The 20,446-nt window shown below is 33.8% G+C and overlaps 2 protein-coding genes across 4 annotated transcripts; both read left to right on the forward strand.

The window, feature by feature from the left end:
- The first annotated feature begins 1,935 nt into the window (after window positions 1-1,935).
- LOC101223216 (transcription factor TGA2.3) lies at window positions 1,936-8,102 on the forward strand. Of its 3 annotated transcripts, none has more exons than XR_969749.2 (13): window positions 1,937-2,116; window positions 2,333-2,464; window positions 2,549-2,655; window positions 3,329-3,405; window positions 3,506-3,796; window positions 4,402-4,452; window positions 4,539-4,598; window positions 4,740-4,817; window positions 4,930-4,969; window positions 5,622-5,899; window positions 6,032-6,256; window positions 7,046-7,184; window positions 7,894-8,102. XR_969749.2 is itself a non-coding variant. In XM_004149231.3 (13 exons), the coding sequence occupies exons 2-13, from the start codon at window positions 2,385-2,387 to the stop codon at window positions 7,982-7,984; spliced, it is 1,521 nt and encodes a 506-aa protein (XP_004149279.2). In that variant the 5' UTR covers window positions 1,941-2,116; window positions 2,333-2,384; the 3' UTR covers window positions 7,985-8,102. The 3 variants fall into 3 exon arrangements, 2 of the variants coding, with proteins under 2 accessions (XP_031742453.1, XP_004149279.2); XM_004149231.3 differs by having other exon boundaries at window positions 1,941-2,116; window positions 7,042-7,184; XM_031886593.1 differs by lacking the exon at window positions 7,046-7,184 and having other exon boundaries at window positions 1,936-2,116.
- A 4,821-nt stretch (window positions 8,103-12,923) lies between these two features.
- Window positions 12,924-18,816, forward strand: LOC116401672. The gene is made up of 5 exons (XM_031886530.1): window positions 12,924-14,054; window positions 14,271-14,969; window positions 15,076-15,244; window positions 15,303-15,747; window positions 15,894-18,816. Exons 1-5 carry the CDS (start codon window positions 12,924-12,926, stop codon window positions 18,814-18,816), a joined length of 5,367 nt encoding a protein of 1,788 aa, XP_031742390.1.
- Window positions 18,817-20,446: the final 1,630 nt, after the last annotated feature.

Here is a 20,446-nt window from a genome sequence, read left to right on the forward strand (position 1 = left end):
ATTTAATATAAAGTTTGAAAATAACTCAAATATATTTTTATACTTTCTTTTAAAATATATCCTAATAAGTTAAGTACCTAATTTATAAACCCCTTTTTATGTATAAATTAAACTACAATTTTTTAGTGCAACAAATGAATAATTGGTTCAAATTTGAATCGTAGATCTCGTAGCTATGTAGTTATTAGTACACTTGAATATCAACTTAAATAAGTTTTTGTCGGTGGAAGCAACTATGCACGTTTGTTATGGCAAGCAATTGGTTGCATCATTTAGTATTATAGTTTTGATCCATATTGTTAGCCTTTTCATGAGGAAAAATTTATAGTCCATTTATGATCAACTCCATCTCTATATGCTTTTATATATCTTCAAATAATTTCATATTTATTATTTTAAACTCAAAATTACTTTGATAATTAAGATAAGTTATAGAAAACAATTATAAACATTGTGGTGACCATATCCTAATTATATATTAGTACTATGATATATATGTAGTTAGAATGATATATATTTAGCAACTTCAATTATCTTGAAAGGTTTACGTTATCTATGGCTCTCTATGAAGCAAATTTATTTTTTTTAATTCAAGAGTTTTCATCTTAATTTTCTTTGTTTTACGGTTTCTTTTTTTCAATTTCTAAAATTACCATTAATGTCACATAAAAGTTATGTATTTTTCTCAACATAAACATTTCACGAGATTTTCTAGAAGGTCTATAATTTTTTTTTCTTAATTTTATTTTCTATACATACTTTGTCCACTTCGTTATTAATTCATTGTTGGGAAAGTTTAAAGGAAGAAATTAATTTTCTCCTCAAAGAAACAAGCATTTGAGAGATATAGTGAAAGAGATAAGGTTTAAGCATAAACAATTTTATGATCATAAAGACATAAACTTTAGCTTTGAAAGAAACCTAATTTGCCATTAATAGAAAGATCAATGTTAAAGTGGGTATGGTTTTAGGTGATGAAATTACATTTTAAATTTAGAATATGGGATGTTGACCCATCAACCATTGCTTTATAAAACCAAAAAAAAAATCAATATCAAAGGATTATAGCATGAGTTTCATAAGTGGGGTTTTCTCCTTGTTACTTAATTATTATTACAATGTTGTTTTTGAAATCAAATGACATTCTTCTTTAACTTCTTCCAAAATAATGCACATAAAATGTTGGGAGTAGAAATTAAAATCTACAAGTTAAAAAAAAAAATCATCTAGGAGTATCATTTCATCATATATCTAAACTCACACCAAAATTATATTTAATCTTATACTTATTAATGCAAATTTTCATTAACGTCAAAATGTTTAAAAGGATGTTTCCAAAAATTGTTAAAAAGCATAACAAAATAACTTTAACCATTTCAAAATGATGGTTGTAAAAAAAATGTCATTTCCAGCAGCAGCAGCAGACGAGAGAGAGAGTAGAGATAAGTTGGGAACACTTAGTGTAAAGCAAAGTGAATCCAATTAGAGAGGATGAAAAAGCATTCAAGTTAAATAGAGATTTAAAGAGAAGCACTTTTGTTGGACCCCTTTTACCTTTTATATTACACTCTTTTTATTGTTCAAACCAAAGGTTGTCTCACCCTCTTATATATATATATATATTCCTCAACGTCTATCCATTCACCCCTTTATTTTTTTTCTTTCTTATTTTTACTTTTATGTACTTCCTCTTGTTTGGAAAAAGCCCCACACAATTACCAATGGCAAAAGCAGAAAATTAGAGAGAGAAATATATGTGTATATATATTACGTTTTACAAAATTATTTATTCAATCATGTTTTGTTATGTGATATTTTTATTTAGATTAAGATGTTATTTTCGTTCGTATATACTTTTATCTAGAAAAGAAAAGGTGTGATTTATGAAACATTAAAAAGCAGAAATTTCTCCTGTGTTTTAAAGCATTTTTATTGAGGTTGGGGTGAGGAACCAAACAAAAGTACTTTTGAAAGGCCACATGGCAGGTGGAGAGAAAAATCCCCAAGGACAATATTTTCCATATCCCTGAATCCAAGTTTGAAATAAAAAGCTATCCAATAACCTCCACTTTTCTTCATACAGAAGAAGAGAAGAAGAAGATCATCAAAAACTCAGGTTTTTATTTTTAATGCAACTTTTTTAGCACATGGGCAGTTCATAAATCCCATTAAAAATCATAACCCTTTTCTAAGAACTTCTCCTTTCTCTGTTCTCTCGTGTCTTTCCAGAAGATCATTTGTTGAAGTTTTCTAACAGAAATTGGGGTTTTTTTTTTTAAAAAAAAGACTGTTTGTTTTAGTTTCCGTTTGATTTTGAAGTGATTTTTTGCAGAAGAAGAAGAAGAAGAAGAAACCAATGGTTTGAAGAACAAGAAATTTTTGGAATGGAGAGCCAAAGAGTACTTGAAGAAACTTGTTCTGTTTATGGAATCAACAACAATATTAATCTTTCTTCAACTTTGATGTAATTTTTCTGTTTATCAAAAACTTGTTCTGTTTTTTTTCTTCTAATGAATAATATGTGTTGTTATTACTTGTGCCCTTTCAGCAATAATCATGATGGGCAATCTTTTGACTTTGGAGAATTGGAACAAGCAATTGTGCTACAAGGACTCGGCGCGATGAATAAACTCGATCATTACGAACCTAAACAAAGTATGTGTTTTTCCTTTTTTTTAGTTATGTGTAAGATTATCAGTCACATTATTTCGATAAAAAAAAATTAATGACATAGGGACAGAGAATAAGAATTATAACCAACTAGAGAGAGAAAGAGGGATACATTTGCTGTTTTGATGAAAATAATAATTTGGAAGAAGTGAGTTGAATGGGATGAGTGTACAAACAAGGAAACTTGTAATCTGCTTACTGACTTCTCAATAACTTCACCAAAATAACAAAACAAACAAAAGCAGGAATAGGCTTTCTTTGGCTCCTCAATATTTTATAACTCCATCTATCCAGGTTTACACATTTGTTAAAAAACTCTACGTAGTTAATTACTGTCTCTCTTTACTCCATTTGATTGTATTTGGTAACACTCTCTAATAAAAATATATTTCCTCTGTTTCATGCTCTTTGTAAACACACTGTGTTATTGAATCATTTCCCTACTGTAAGATTTTCTTTAACATTAATAGGTGTATTGGAGCTTGCTGTATTTACACTTCACAGTCTGGTTACGTTTATGTTTATGTCTTCCATTACTCACACTTTTCACCACAGTCTTACTTTACTCAGTTAAAAATTCTTCATTTATTATAGAAGTGCATAAAATAAGAAAATTGGGTATGATTTTGTGAGATTTGGTTTTTATGATACTTGGCAGGCTTTTTGTCAGGGAAGCCTGCAGCAACACTGGAAATGTTCCCTTCTTGGCCAATCAAATACCAACAAACTTCAAGAGTAAATTCTTTTTCTTTCCCTATAAAGACCCCTCCCCAAAAGAAAAAAAAGTAATCTTAATTGTTTCTTTTTCTTTTCAATTTTTGAAAAAATGTGACAGGGAGTTAGTTTGAGAAAAAGAGAAGAGATGCTGAGAGGATCAGGTAATTACAATAACAGTAACGAAGAAAAGGAAATGGAAATATTGGGTAAAGATGAAGAGGATGAAGAAGAAAGTGAAATGAGTAATTGTTCAGCTCCTCAACAACAACAACAACAACATGAACATAACTATAACACCTCCTGCTTTAATATTATTAACAATATTCAACCTCATCAAGTTCTTATGGTCAGTACTGATGTTTCAACAACTGCACTTTCATCTCAACATCAGTACTCTCTTCAACAAAAGGTTCTCCTTTTCTCTCTCTCTCTCTATTTCAAAGTTTGTACCTTTTACACTCTTTGGTTAAATTTCTTTTAGCTCCATCCTTTTATTCATTGATTTATTTATTTTATGTTACTATGTATAATAATTCTATTTCTATCCATATACTTTCTTTCAATAAATTTAGTCCTTAATTCCATTTCTTTAAAGAAAATCAAGAATAGTTAAATTGGAGAAGTAATTAAAATGGTATTTTAATTTCTTTCCCTCTTAGAACACAGATCCCAAGAACTATTAGAAAATCAAATAAAAAATAGGAGAGATTTTTAAAATTTTATTTTTTAATGTGATGGAATGTCTGACATGAAAAGATAGAAGGAAAGAGCCATCAAAGCCCAATGAGAGGAATCTTCACAGTAAGTATACACACTAATAAAATAAAATCACCAACTTCTTTCCTAAACCCCAAAATACCAATTAGACAAAAACAATTTCATTATTATTATTTCTTTTAAGAAAATAAAATCAGATAATGATGTTTTTAGGGTATAAACTAATTAAGTTTGGCGTATTAAGCAGTAGGTCTAATTTTGATAAATTAATATTTGAAAACGTGACCAATAATGCAGAGAAAAGGATGTGGTTCAATTTCAACATCACAGAAACAACTTGACGCTAAGGTATTTTTTTAAAAATTATTATCATTATAAATTACAAATTAAAATTGTTATTTGTTCTTGCTTTAATAATGAATTTGTGTATATAGACATTGAGACGTTTAGCTCAAAACAGAGAGGCAGCGAGGAAGAGTCGACTAAGGAAGAAGGTTATAATTTTAAAATATTTTGTGTGTGTTTGTTTGACATTTATTTAAATTTTTGGCTTTACATGAAGGAAAATCAATTTTTTTAATTTATAAATTAGTAATGAATGAGATTTGAATTTGACGTTGATTAATTAAATATAGGCTTACGTACAGCAACTTGAGAGTAGTAGAATTAAGCTTACACAGCTTGAACAAGACTTTCAACGTGCACGTTCTCAGGTTCTATAAATATCCTACTTTGTTACCTCTAATGAAAACTATATATTATATTCAAAATAAATTGGTAAACTCATTGTATATGTAAAGAAAATGTCGTTTTCTTTTCTAATAGGGTATTGGCGGCGGCAATGGCAATGGCAATGTCAACCATGGTAAGTTTAAAAGATCTTATCAAATTATAAAGTTTCATCCCTAAATTAAATTAAATGCAACTTCATTGTTAAGGAAAAAGGTATAGCCTATAGTTATTGAATTTTGGTGGTTGTTATTGAAATATATATGTTTTTCAAATCGAGTGAGAGGAGGTGATTTGTTTTACAAATATAACGAAATTTTATTTTAGTAAATTAAATATAGTTGATTAAAATAATAGTTTTTATATTCGAAAACAAAGATTAATTTGATTTGAAAGGGTGGATTTTAATTTGTATATAATTTTTGTATTGGTTATAGAAAAGAAAAATTGAAAAGAATTCACTGCCCTAATCTCTAATCTAAGTTTAGAGAATGAGTGTTAATAAAATTAGAAAAGTCAAAATATGGATGAGTGAGTTTAAATGGACTTTAAACAATACATTGAAGTCAAAACAATAGTGTTTCAATAGTCAAATATTGGATATTATATATTTATATTTGATTAAACTAAACCAAAACTGGTAATTAATAGCTTAAAAACTATACAAACCATATACATTGAAATGGTTGTAGTGTATAGTTCTTATGTAAACAATTTAATTAAGCATACTAAAATTGGAAGAAAAGGGTATAAATTTAATTTGGAGAGTTTTTTGAAAAAATGGGCAGGGAGTGGTGCATTGTGGTTTGATATGGAATATGTGAGGTGGTTGGAAGAGGAGCATCGACACACAATGGAGTTGCGTGGGGGCTTAGAGGCACATTTATCGGACACAGAGTTGAAAGTGAGGGTTGATGCGTGCATTTATCATTACGATCAATTTTTTCGATTGAAAAGCGAGGCTGCTAAGTTTGACATCTTCCATCTCATCACTGGGATGTGGATGTCTCCTGCTGAGCGTTGTTTCCTTTGGATTGGTGGATTTCGACCATCTGATCTCATCAAGGTTTATGCATTTAATTTTATATCAACATTATTCGAAGAAATATATTCTTAGATCATTTATTGGTGGGTGAGGTCTAAACTTAATATAATGAAAATTCTGGAGTTTTAATTGGGGTTATTCATGGATGAACAGATGTTAATGTCACAATTGGATCCAATAACAGAACAACAAGTGATGGAAATTTATAAACTACAAAATTCCTCACAACAGGCTGAAGATGCTTTATCTCAAGGCCTTGATCAGCTCCATCAGTCTTTGATCGACACCGTCGCCGGCAGTCCGATTGTCGATGGAGGAATCAACCACATGGTTTTGGCCATGGACAAGCTCTCTAGTCTCCATGGCTTTCTCCATCAGGTAATTACTTTCTTCTGGTAACTTAGTTAATAGTTAAAAGTAATTAATTATGATCATGACTCCCAATCAATAATAGATCTAAAATATTTATTATTCTTAAAATTATATTTATTGGAAAAAATTCAAAGCATAAACTAAGATGAAATTATGGTTTGAATTTTTTTTTTCTCTAAAATAGTTCTTTGTAATTTCACTTTCACAACTGATCTAAACCATTGAAATATATAAGTTTAGGTGACCAAATATTTTTTTAAAATAATATATTAATTGCTTAATTTTTAAAAATATTTATTTAGAAAAGGCTTTTCACAAATGTGTTTCCTAATATGTAAGGCTTTTAACAAAATACAAATGAAAGCAAAGATTCTTCATATTAATGGGAAAAAAGTCCTTTTTTTTTATTTTTATGTTCAAGTCTTTGGAAAATGGCTCTTTGTCTCTTTGTCTTCAATAATTTGATGATGAGATGGAAGAAATTCATAGATGAGCTAACCAAAATAGTCAACAAGTTCACACCCCAACATTGAAATATCCCAAGTTAATATATTTGTAATTTGAAAAGTTGGACATTAAATTAAAGATTAATTGACATTTTTCATATCCCTTATAAATATACATTAGAATATTAAAAAATATATATAGTTTCTATCCATATAACTATCCAAATTAAGATCGAATTAAGATCTAATATAGCTTAGAAGTAACACGGATAATAAATTAGATCTATATGTTAATTTCAACTTCAACATTTTAATAATTGGTATTAATCGAAATTTGGGTTTTAGGCAGATATTTTAAGACAACAAACGCTTCATCAACTACGTAGGATACTTACGATCCGACAAGCAGCCAAATGTTTTCTAGTCATTGGTGAATATTACAGTAGATTACGAGCTCTAAGCTCCCTATGGTCCTCTCGTCCAAAAGAGTAAGATTTTATATAGTTTTCTTAATTTTTTCTTTTGAATTCTTTGTCTCAATCAAATCTAAATCATTTGCAATTTGGTTTGTGTCTTTATGCTAGTTTGTGAAATTATTATTAAACCAATGGTATAAGTTGTGACCAATTGACATACTTGGTAGGTCACAGAGGCTATTTCTTAAGAACGAAACTATTTCTAGAATGATCCAACACAATCCACTTTTAACCTATACAATTTCATTTGATTTTGATTTGGTTTCACCTTAAATATAAAACATTTCATATTGATATTATAATTGTCTTTGCTAATAGACCATAAAACTTTCACTCTCGTAGTTAATACATGACATTATTGTTTGCACTTGACACTATCAACAATATGGTCAAGTAAACAATGATGGTGTGAAGTTCTTTCTTCTTTTGTAGTTCTATTTAACAAGTGGGCGTTCAGAGAAAAAAAAATTCACGTAAAAGTATTTACTATTGTTGGATTCCACATCATTCTTAAATGATGCTGACGTGACAATCAATTGATGAGAGTTAGTACTCATAATAAGCCAACAACATCATATACATACACATATATATATTCTCATTAGGTTAAAATTAAAATTAACAAAGATATATAATGGTTTGATATTTATTTTATTTTTATTTCATGGATGTGTTGAATATATGGATGGTAATTAATTAGTTGTGTGTGAATATATACTAGGGGTATTGAAGACAATTCATGCCAAACAAGTACACATCAGCAAGTGCATATGGTTCAACCTTCACACCATTACTTCTCAACCTTCAATTAATCAAACTCATTAATGGAAGTCTCTAATTGTTACCCTTTGTTGTTCTTCTCAATCATTGAGGGATTTATATTACTATTATCACCTATTAACTTTTACTACTTTTACTTTATTAGTGTTATTTTTTGCTTTTTAAATTTTAGTTTATGCATTTAATTTTGTATGTGAATATAAAAAGTCCATATGGGTTTCTTTTCACACAACTTTTTTATTATGATTTTTTTTTTTTAAAAAAAATACTTTAACTCCTACCCAATTTCTAAAAATGAAAACAATTTTTTTAAAAAAAATTAGGATGATTTAAATAAGCATTTGTTTTTTGGATTTAAAACAAGTATAGTTTTTTTTTTGTTCAATTCTAAAATTATATTTTTTTAGTTTTCAAAAATTTGGATTGGTGTTTTTAAAAGTGCGAGTGTTGAAGAGATTCAACCATGATATTGAGTAAAAATTATAACCCGACAACAATATATATACATTGAATAATAATATTTTGAATGCATGCACCAAATTTAGTAAAGTCTTCCCTATTGATTTTAAAATTGACTTCTTATGAGTAATTCGAACAATTTGATTTTCTTTTGTAGGAAAAAATGAAGTTGATGTGGTTGCATATATATCCACACTTTTAATATTTCTTTTCAGCCACACTACTATGAATTTAACAAAGATTTAGATTCATGCATTCAACTTTTACTTATTATATCCACGATAATAAGTTCGTTCATGCAATAATGATATAAAAATCGATCAATTCTTCCCTGCTGGAATCATATTATCCCTAGTCTAGGCATCACATTATACTATCAACTTTTAGACTCATGATTTTGCAAAATGAGTCTAAATATTAATATTGCTGCTATAAATTAACCTATTTAAATAAGACGTAGTTATTAGTTAGTGTATTGACAGATTTGTAGTAAAAGAACAAATGCTTAAATATCGTTAGATACGATAATTCATAATTAAAAAACTTATTAAATACTTTTTTAAAAGATTCACTTACAATATTAAATATTTTTAGAACATTAATTTAAAATCCAATGCAAAAGTTTTTTTTTTTATGATAAATGAATTTTTAATATTGGTTAGAATAACAAAGAGAGTGAATTTATTTTGTACTAAAAAACAATGGTGCAAATTTTACAATTTACAAGTTAATTTTTTTTTTAACATTTAAAAATTGTTTAAACCCAAAAAATTAAAAGTTTTAGAAAGTTGTAAAATTTTGAAAAAGTAATTAGAGAGTGAAAATAAAAACGTAAGACAACGTGGACGAATTAGAAACCGACAGCAAAACAACGGAAGCTGCTGAGGAAAGATATTATAAACATCACCAAATTAAATCAATCATTATCTATTAATGGTTTCTGTCTTAAATTTAAAACTTGTTGATATGATTCTGATTATGATAGCTATCAGTTTCTTCCTTCTTTTCTTGGTCTGTAATTTTGACGTTCATTGTCATTCTTCTCTTTCAGTTGTAAACAGAAAAAAAGGAAAGAAACTTAAACAATAATGTTTGATATATCAAATCCCAATAACAACATATAATCAAATTCAAGTGTTATTCGAATCTTACATGTTATTCAAATGTCATTCATGGTTTGATCACTAGCCTGCTTTTTCTTAGTCTCATGACAAATTATGTAAGAAATTCAAACATTAGTACAGTGTTGAGTCTATATATCTACACTTTGATCTTATTAATATACATCTAATTTAGTAGAGACAAAAATATACAAATATAGTCCATTCTTTAACGATTATAATTAAGTTATATGTTTAATTAGTTCACGAATAGGTCATTCAATAGTATTTTTCAAACTTAGTTAAATATATGATTACACACATGCAAATACAACAATTATGCATAAAGTATTACTAGATATAACATTATGTAATTCTTTTTAGAAAAACTACGGTTTTAGTTTCAAAATATTGATGAATATGTGTTTCTTGTCTATGAATTTTAAAAATAGATTTTTTAGTACATAAGTCATTTATAAAAATAGACCCATTTGCTTCTCAAGTTTTGAAAATGTACCTTTTCGTTTTTGTGTTTTAAAAAGTAAGTTTATAGGGTCTTTAAAGTATTTTTATTTTTATTTTTATTTTTTAAATAAATATTATATGATATATATATTTAAAATTAGAAAAAAGTAGTTTTATTTTTATTTTTTAAATAAATATTATATGATATATATATTTAAAATTAGAAAAAAGTAGTTTTAGTGATAAAAACATTACTTTTATAAGTTATACTTCTAATTTAAATATTATATAATTATTTAAAATAAAATAAAAGTATAAATTTATTTGAGAAACCTTCTATAAACTTAGGGTTAAAAACTCGAAAACTAAAAAGACATATATTGGAATTCGAGAGTATGAGTTCATTTTTATAAATGTCGAGATTAAAAATGACTATTTTAAAAACTCAAGAATCAAATACGCATGAGATTAAAAATAAATAAATTTTCTTTTTTTAGATTCTTAGTGTTTATCGACATAAATCAATATATAATAAAATATATCATTAATGAATAGATTTGGCTATATTTTTAATTTATAAAAAATATATAATATTTTTAGTTAATTAATAGTATCAAATTAAAAGGAAATAAATATAAGATTAAATATTAGTGGATGAATTTAGCGCACAAATATATAAAGAAAAGAGGAATATTTAGGGTGGCTAGTTTGAAAATTAGGGTTTATTACATTATAAGGTTCTTGAATAATAATATTGATGAAATGATTGAGCTTTTTGTTAAAAGAATCTTTCTTTCTTTTATTTTATTTTTTCTAAAAGAGAAAAAATTGTTATAATCATTCTTCTTTTTGGAGTTAGGGAGTAGAGAATCTAATGAATACTTTAATTTAGCCCTCATTTAAATTATGTATTTATTGTCACCGACCTAATTAAGAACCATTGGAATATGTATATCTATAATAATGTTTGAAGCCTTTGACTCATAATTACTATTGAGGTTAAAGTGAATAAGAAATGAAGGGTTGTGTTGTCTTGTGACGTTCATGCTTGTTGAATAAGAAATTTTGAGACCAATCACAAGTTGCCACATCATTTATTAAGTTAATGATGAAAAATACAAATAATTAAATTTGGGACTAATTAAAATTGACACATGCTCCAAATTAAAGAGTTAAAATAAATAAATTGGTCATTCTAAGAATGCCACATGTTTTCATATTAATCGTTGGATTAAGTTAATCATTTTAGTTCAATTAAATATTATTTACTTGGACTAAGTTCAATTAAGCCAAAAAAAAAAAAGCTTAATTGAGCCCAAAGACTAAATATAACCTAAGTCCATATGGTTGAGCCCATGGGTCTGGTCCATGGACCAACCAGATTCAAACCCATAAAGCCCACCAGTAAACTCTATAAATAGAGGAATTCTTCTCATTTGTAGAGGTTGGAAAATTTTGACTCTAGAAGATCCAGAGAGAATTCTTCCAAAAGCTAGAAGAGAATTCTTCCAAAAGCTAGAAGACTCCCTAACTTCTGAAGTTGACCACCCTCGAAGATTGAAGCTGTTTTGAAGATACAAACTTTCTCCCAAGACTCCAACTTCAAGAACATCACGTGCTCCGCTTCCTCAAATCAAGCGTAAGCATTCAACCAACTTGAAGAACATCACGTGCTCCGCTTCTCCAAATCAAGCGTAGACGTTCAACAAGCTTCAAGAACATCACGTGCTCTGCTTCCTCAAATCAAGCGTAAGCATTCAACCAACTTGAAGAAAATCACGTGCTCCGCTTCTCCAAATCAAGCGTAGACGTTCAACAAACTTCAAGAACATCACGTGCTCCGCTTCTCCAAATCAAGCGTAGACGTTCAACAAACTTCAAGAACATCACGTGCTCCGCTTCTCCAAATCAAGCGTAGACGTTCAACAAACTTCAAGAACATCACGTGCTCCGCTTCCTCCAAATCAAGCGTAAGCATTCAACCAACTTGAAGAAAATCACGTGCTCCGCTTCTCCAAATCAAGCGTAGACGTTCAACAAACTTCAAGAACATCACGTGCTCCGCTTCTCCAAATCAAGCGTAGACGTTCAACAAACTTCAAGAACATCACGTGCTCCGCTTCCCCAAATCAAGCGTAGACATACAGTTGAGAGAGAATCAGAGGATCAAATTCTAGAGATTGAACCGCATCGCATCAAATCAACAAAAATACAACATCAACCCAAGTTCAAGTCCACGAATTAAATTTCTCCGGAAATCTCGTGCGAACAAATTGGCACGCCCAGTGGGACCATCTCTACCTCTCATCTCTCTCTCATCATCTACATCTACAAGCAAATCAATGGCATCAAAGAAAGCTGCATCCAAATCTTCAGCTGCAAGCGACACCTACACGGGACCTATCACCCGTAGTCGTTCCAAGGGGATCATCCAAGGGCAAGACCAAGGTTCCGCCATCGCGCAGAGCATCCTGAAGCAATTGATGGAATCTCCTAAAGCTGGAATTGTCATCAAGGAAAATCCTCTATATAATGATTATGATTCTGCCTCTAGCAGGTCACTGAAAGAAGCACACCCAGATGTGATGTCCGTCATGATGGCTGATGTAGCAGTCGAGACTGCCATGGCGGAGATGGAGAGAAAAATTAATCTCCTGATGAAGGTTGTTGATGAACGAGACCACGAAATTGCAGCTTTAAAGGAGCAGATGCAGACTCGTGAAACTGCTGAATCGAGTCAAACTCCTGTCGTTAAAGTTGATGACAAAGGGAAGAACGTGGTACAAGAAAATCAGCCACAACAACAATCAACTTCTGTGGCTTCTCTCTCGGTTCAACAATTACAAGATATGATCACAAACTCCATCACAGAGCACAATATGGAGGCCCATCTCAGACTTCTTTCATGTACTCTAAACCATACACCAAAAGAATCGACAACTTGAGAATGCCGCTTGGATATCAGCCTCCAAAATTCCAGCAGTTTGACGGAAAGGGCAATCCAAAACAGCACGTTGCTCACTTCGTCGAAACATGTGAGAATGCAGGATCAAGAGGAGATCAACTAGTCAGACAATTTGTTCGAAGCTTGAAAGGAAATGCTTTTGAATGGTATACTGATCTGGAGCCAGAAAGCATTGAGAGTTGGGAACAACTAGAAAAGGAGTTTCTCAATCGCTTCTACAGCACCAGGCGTACTGTAAGCATGATGGAGCTTACAAATACGAAACAAAGAAAGGGAGAACCAGTCATCGACTACATCAATAGATGGAGAGCTCTAAGTCTTGACTGTAAAGATCGGCTCACCGAACTGTCGGCTGTAGAAATGTGCACCCAAGGCATGCACTGGGGACTCCTCTACATTTTGCAGGGAATAAAGCCCCGCACATTTGAAGAACTGGCAACTCGAGCTCATGATATGGAGTTGAGCATCGCCAGTAGAGGAACTAAAGATTTTCTTGTTCCTGAAGTAAAGAAAGATAAGAAAGAGATGAAAGGTGCTGAAAAGATAGTGAAAAGCACCGCGAAAGAATCTATGGTCGTAAACACAACCCCGCTGAAATTCTCCAAAGGAAAGGAAGCGAGGGTTGAAAAGAAGGATGATGGAAGCGAAAGGCGACGTCTGACTTTAAAAGAAAGGCAGGAAAAAGTTTACCCATTTCCTGATTCAGATATCGCTGACATGCTAGAGCAACTACTAGAGAAGCAGCTGATCCAGCTGCCAGAATGTAAACGACCTGAGCAAGCAGGAAAGGTAGATGATCCCAATTACTGCAAGTATCATCGGGTCATCAGTCATCCAGTAGAGAAATGCTTCGTGCTGAAGGAGCTAATTCTAAGGTTGGCTCGTGAGAAAAGGATTGAGCTAGATTTGGAGGAAGTAGCTCAAACAAACCACGCTGAAGTGACGATAATGTCTGAGGCTTCTTCGTCGAGATTGATTTTTGAGCAAAGGAAAAGCTTGGTCCAGTTCGGGACCTTTGAGCCTATAGTTGTCCAATTCTTTCAGGAAATCTCATACGAGGATCCTCAAGGAGAGAAAAGACCAATCGAAGAAGACGATGAAGGGTGGATAGTGGTGACCCACCGAAAGAAAAGACAGTCGATCCCGACCCAAAGAGAGTCTCGCTCTTACCAAAACTATAGAAGAGGAAATAAGACTCAAAAGAATAAGAAAAAGAAGAAGACTCATAAGCTTAAGCTCGTACATAATGAAGACATGAATTTCTCTCGACCTCAACGCTTAGTGACCTTGGCAGACTTCCTTCCAAAAAGCTTCCTTTGTGATCATCAGGATGAAGACCCAGAAGTCGTTGCGTGTCATGCTATCAACACAACGGAGGAAGAAATAATCCCTCCAAGATCACTAGAAGGAGAGGGAGTATCAAAAGACCTTTCAAGGTTTAATGTAGAGGATCTATTATCACTTCCTCAAGAGACCAAAACCATCCTTATTGATGCATTGCTAAATTCAAGAGCATCAAGTTCGAGTACTCCGACTATGACATATGAGAGTGGTTCTTATTGTATGTCTATAGACTTCTCAGATGAGGATTTGTTGTTGGGATCTAAACTTCATAATAGACCTTTGTATGTTTCTGGATACGTTCGAGAACAGAGAGTCGATCGAATCCTCATTGATAATGGCTCAGCTGTCAACATAATGCCAAAGTCGACTATGTGGCAATTAGGCATCTTGATGGACGAGCTCTCAAATAGCAAGCTAGTAATTCAAGGTTTTAACCAAGGTAGCCAAAGAGCAATAGGCATGATACGGTTAGAACTCATAATTGGCGACCTAAAGGCCAGTGCATTGTTTCATGTCATAGACTCAAGGACTACTTACAAGTTGTTACTAGGGCGTCCTTGGATTCATGGAAACGGAGTAGTAACTTCAACACTGCATCAGTGCTTCAAATTTTATCAGGACGGTGTAAAGAAGGTTGAAGCCGACTCTAATCCATTCTCAGAAGCTGAGTCTCACTTCGCAGATGCAAAGTTTTATTCAAAGAATAATAATATTTTAGAAGTTTTGCCTGCAGAAACCCCTCTTACAAAAGGAGAAGATAATTCACAACTGAAATCACTCGCAACCACAGAACCACATGAAAGTGCGAGAACCTTTAACTCTGGAAAGGGTGAACATACACTCGCAGCACAAAGGGTATGATCTTGAAGATGAAAATGCTGCAAACACACCAGTTTTGCGTTATGTCCCTCTGTCAAGGCGCAAGAAAGGCGAATCACCATTCATGGAGTCTCCAAAAGGTTTGAAAGTTGGGACATCGAAATCATAAAAGAAAGCTTCACTACACCACTAACTAAGATAGCGAAGCAGAGGTAAAGGTAGATCTGGTGGAAGCAAACTTGCCCCAAAGGCGAACGAAAGACGGATTCGACCCCAAGGCTTACAAATTGATGGCGAAAGCAGGTTATGACTTCACAGCTCACACCGAGTTTAAAAGCTTGGAAATTCATGACCGACCTGAGCTCTCCTCAACTCAAAAGAAGCTTCTACGGGAAGGACATTCTATACCCGTGTCGAGAAAAGGACTCGGATACAAGTCGCCAGAACCGATCCGTATAACTAAAAAGGGGAAGGAAAAAGTGGTTGACATCAATCATATAACTATAGAGGAGGATGACAATACTGACGTAAAAGAAGGTGATAATCAGAGAATCTCAGTATTTGATCGAATTAGACCATCTGTTGCACGTCCCGTAGTATTTGAAAGGCTAAGCATGACAGAGGCAGAAAGAGAAAGGCTCCAGTCAGTACCAAACCTTGAGAGACATTCGGTCTTTCGAAGGCTAACTACGACTCCCATAAAGGAAGAAAGCACATGCCATGCCTTGACAACTACAAGACCATCAGCCTTTGAAAGGCTAGGTGTGTCTAAAAAGAAAAATGTACAAGCACCCGTGCTCCGATTTTTAATCATCTCGGGGATAAAGGATCACACGACAACATTGATTCCAACATAGATACAAAGAAGAAGGAACCAATGTCTCGTGTGAAAGTTTGGCGTCGAATTAAGCATACAGATGTCGATAATTATCGTAGTAAGAAGTTTCCTTGCGAGACAAAGGAAAATGGAGAAATTCATAGCAACGTTCCTTCTCGCATGAAAAGAAAAACTTTTGTTACTCTCAATACAAGTCAAGGTTCGTTAAAGGTAAAAAGACATGATGTTATACTAACGAATCCTGAAAAAGAAGGGTCGGAACAAGGGGAATGTGAAACTTCATGTCATCACATCACCATTATTGAGGAATCAGAGACTGGAACTCATGAAGAAGACGCAGAAAATGCCCCACAAAGTTTAGAGGATGGTGGCCAATCTACTGTAGACGAGCTAAAAGAGGTGAACCTTGGTACAATAGAGGAACCACGTCCGACTTTCATTAGTGCGTCCCTCTCTAACGAAGAGGTGGATAAATATATGAGTTTGCTCACCGAATACAGGGACATCTTTGCGTGGTCGTACAAGGAGATGCCAGGACTTGACCCAAAAGTAGCAGTCCATCATCTTGCAATTAAACCTGGATATCGACCGATTAAACAAGCACAACGACGTTTTCGACCGGAGCTTATCCCTCAAATCGAGGTGGAAGTCAACAAGTTGATCGAAGCAGGATTCATTCGCGAGGTCAAATATCCAACGTGGATAGCAAACATTGTCCCTGTTAGAAAAAAAAATGGACAACTTCGCGTTTGTGTAGACTTTCGCGATCTGAATAATGCATGCCCTAAAGATGATTTTCCCTTGCCCATCACCGAAATCATGGTTGATGCAACTACTGGACACGAGGCGTTGTCGTTTATGGATGGGTCGTCTGGATATAATCAAATACGGATGGCCCTCTCAGATGAAGAAATGACAGCTTTCAGAACTCCAAAGGGAATATACTGTTACAAGGTGATGCCCTTTGGATTGAAAAATGCCGGCGCTACTTATCAACGTGCCATGCAGAAAGTGTTTGATGATATGTTGCACAGGTATGTTGAATGTTATGTTGATGATCTTGTAGTCAAAACAAAGAGACGACAAGACCATTTGAAGGATCTAAAAGTCGTGTTTGATCGCTTGCGAAAATATCAGCTAAGGATGAACCCTCTCAAGTGTGCGTTTGGTGTAACTTCAGGAAAATTTCTTGGCTTCATTGTAAGGCATCGAGGGATCGAAATAGACCAGTCCAAGATTGATGCCATTCAGAAGATGTCAAGACCTAAAAGTTTGCATGACCTAAGAAGTCTCCAAGGACGACTGGCTTACATCCGAAGGTTCATCTCTAACTTGGCCGGTCGGTGTCAACCTTTTCAAAAGTTGATGAGAAAAGGAGAAAATTTTGTGTGGGATGAAGCTTGTCAGAACGCTTTTGATAGCATAAAGAAATACTTGCTTACTCCCCCAGTGCTGGGAGCTCCAGTACCTGACAAACCACTAATATTGTACATTGCTGCACAAGAAAGGTCCTTAGGAGCATTACTGGCACAAGAAGAGGTAAAGGGAAAGGAGCGTTCTCTCTACTATCTAAGCAGAACATTAATTGGGGCTGAAGTTAACTATTCTCCTATCGAAAAGATGTGTCTTGCACTTTTCTTTGCCATTGATAAGTTGAGGCATTATATGCAGGCCTTCACGGTTCATCTAGTGGCAAAAGCAGACCCTATAAAGTATGTTCTATCCAGGCCAATCATCGCTGGACGCTTAGCCAAATGGGCGGTTCTACTCCAACAATATGACATTGTCTATATTCCCCAAAAGGCGATAAAAGGACAAGCGCTAGCAGACTTTTTAGCAGACCACCCAATTCCTTCGGATTGGAAGTTATGTGATGACCTACCAGACGATGAGGTTTTCTTCACAGAAGTTATGGAACCTTGGACTATGTACTTCGATGGTGCAGCTCGAAGAAGTGGTGCGGGGGCAGGCATTGTCCTCATTTCTCCTGAGAAGCATATGTTGCCTTATAGCTTTGCACTTTCCGAATTGTGTTCAAACAATGTGGCTGAATATCAGGCTTTGATAATTGGCCTTCAAATAGCATTAGAAATCGGAGTGTCATTCATAGAGGTCTATGGTGATTCAAAATTGATAATCAATCAACTCTCGCTTCAATATGACGTGAAACATGAAGACTTGAAGCCATATTTTGCTTATGCTCGACAATTGATGGAAAAGTTTGATAATGTGATGTTAGAACATGTCCCTAGAGTAGAAAATAAGAGAGCGGATGCATTGGCAAATTTAGCCACGGCCTTGACCATGCCAGATGATGTAACTCTGAACATACCACTTTGTCAACGATGGATTATACCCCCAGTTAGGCCTGAATGTCAGGAAGTGAACATGGCAACATCCTATTTGATTGATGAAGAAGATTGGCGTCAACCCATCATAGAGTATCTTGAACATGGAAAGCTTCCAAAGGATTCTCGTCATAAAATTGAGATACGAAGAAGGGCAGCACACTTCATTTATTACAAGGGAACTTTATATCGCCGTTCTCTTGAAGGGCTCTTCCTTCGATGTCTCGGAAAGGAAGATTCGGTAAAAGCTCTAAAGGAAGTACATGCAGGTGTTTGTGGAGCACATCAATCGGGACCAAAGCTTCAATTCCAGCTAAGAAGAATGGGCTACTACTGGCCTAAGATGATCCAAGATTCAATAGACTATGTGAAGAAGTGTGAGCCTTGTCAATACCATGCAAACTTCATACACCAACCTCCAGAACCTCTTCATCCAACTGTGGCTTCTTGGCCTTTTGAGGCTTGGGGACTCGATCTGGTTGGCCCATTACACAAAATCATCAGCAGGACATTCCTTATATCCTAGCAGCACGGACTATTTTCAAGGTGGGCTGAGGCCATTTCATTGAGAGAAGCCAAGAAGGAGAACGTGGCAGACTTTATTCGAACACCATCATCTATCGATACGGTATTTCACATCGAATCGTGACGGATAATGGAAAGCAATTCTCCAATAGTATGATGGACAAGTTATGTGAAAAATTCAAATTCAAGCAATATAAGTCATCCATGTACAACGCAGCTGCGAATGGACTAGCAGAAGCATTCAACAAAACATTGTGCAATCTTTTAAAGAAAATTGTCTCCAAGTCAAAGAGGGATTGGCAAGAAAAGATCGGCGAGGCATTATGGGCTTATCGGACGACTCATCGCACCCCTACAGGGGTTACACCATATTCGCTTGTTTACGGTGTGGAGGCTGTCCTCTCGAAAGGGAAATTCCGTCACTAAGAATGGCAGTACAAGAGGGATTGACTACCGAAGATAAAGTGAAGTTACGTCTTCAAGAATTAGAAGCACTTGACGAAAAGCGATTAGAGGCTCAGCAAGCATTGGAATGTTATCAAGCGAGAATGTCCAAAGCTTTTGATAAACACGTTAAACCTCGCTCCTTTCAAGTCGGTGATCTAGTACTTGCCGTAAGGAGACCGATCATCACAACAAGGCATACAGGAAATAAGTTCACACCTAAATGGGATGGACCTTACATTGTTAAAGAAGTTTATACAAATGGCGCATACAAGATCGTTGATCAAGACGGACTACGAATTGGCCCAATCAATGGTAAATTTCTTAAGAAATTTTATGCTTAATTTTGTTAGGTAAAAAAAAAAAAAAAAAAAAAAAATTGAACTACGTTATGACTTGATCCCTATGTTATAAAGGGTACGTAGGCAGCTTAAGGAAAACCTTAAGCCAGTCCAGCAAAAAAAAAATTGAACTACGTTATGACTTGATCCCTATGTTATAAAGGGTACGTAGGCAGCTTAAGGAAAACCTTAAGCCCAGTCCAGCAAAAAAAAAAGTTGAACTACGTTATGACTTGATCCCTACATTATAAAGGGTACGTAGGCAACTTAAAGAAAACTTTAAGTTCAGTCCACCATTATAAAAAAAAAAAAAACCTTGAACTACGTCGTGAGTTAATTCTTTTCTTCAAAGGGTGTTCATCTCTACTAAGGAATCATAACAAATTGGGGGCAAATCCCTAAATTCAAGATGTTCATCTTTAGTAACAATGAGATGAAATAAATTGAAGATGTACAAACTCCGTGCAAAGACTATGTACAAGTTGAGTGCATGTAAAAAGAAAAAAAAAAGAATCTTAAAATCAAGCTCAAAGGCATCATTAATGATCCCTCAAATTCAAGCATAAAAGTTTCATTGATGATTCCTTATATTCAAGTTTGAAGGCTTCATCGATGCTGTAGCTCCAGCTCTTTGAGAGGATAACGATGGTACAACTTTGATAGGACGACGATCGGGTAGCTCTGCCTTCGCCTCTCCAAGATGAAAACGACAGTGTAACATCGTTTCTGCCTCTTGAAGAAGATGCATGCAATGCTAAAGCTTTAACCTCTGCTTCATCTTCAGCTTATTGCAACCGAAGAGGATTCATCTTCATCTTCTTCTAAGTTTTGCAATCGAAGATGATT

Source organism: Cucumis sativus, chromosome 6 (assembly GCF_000004075.3).
Source record: "Cucumis sativus cultivar 9930 chromosome 6, Cucumber_9930_V3, whole genome shotgun sequence".
NCBI lineage: Eukaryota > Viridiplantae > Streptophyta > Magnoliopsida > Cucurbitales > Cucurbitaceae > Cucumis > Cucumis sativus.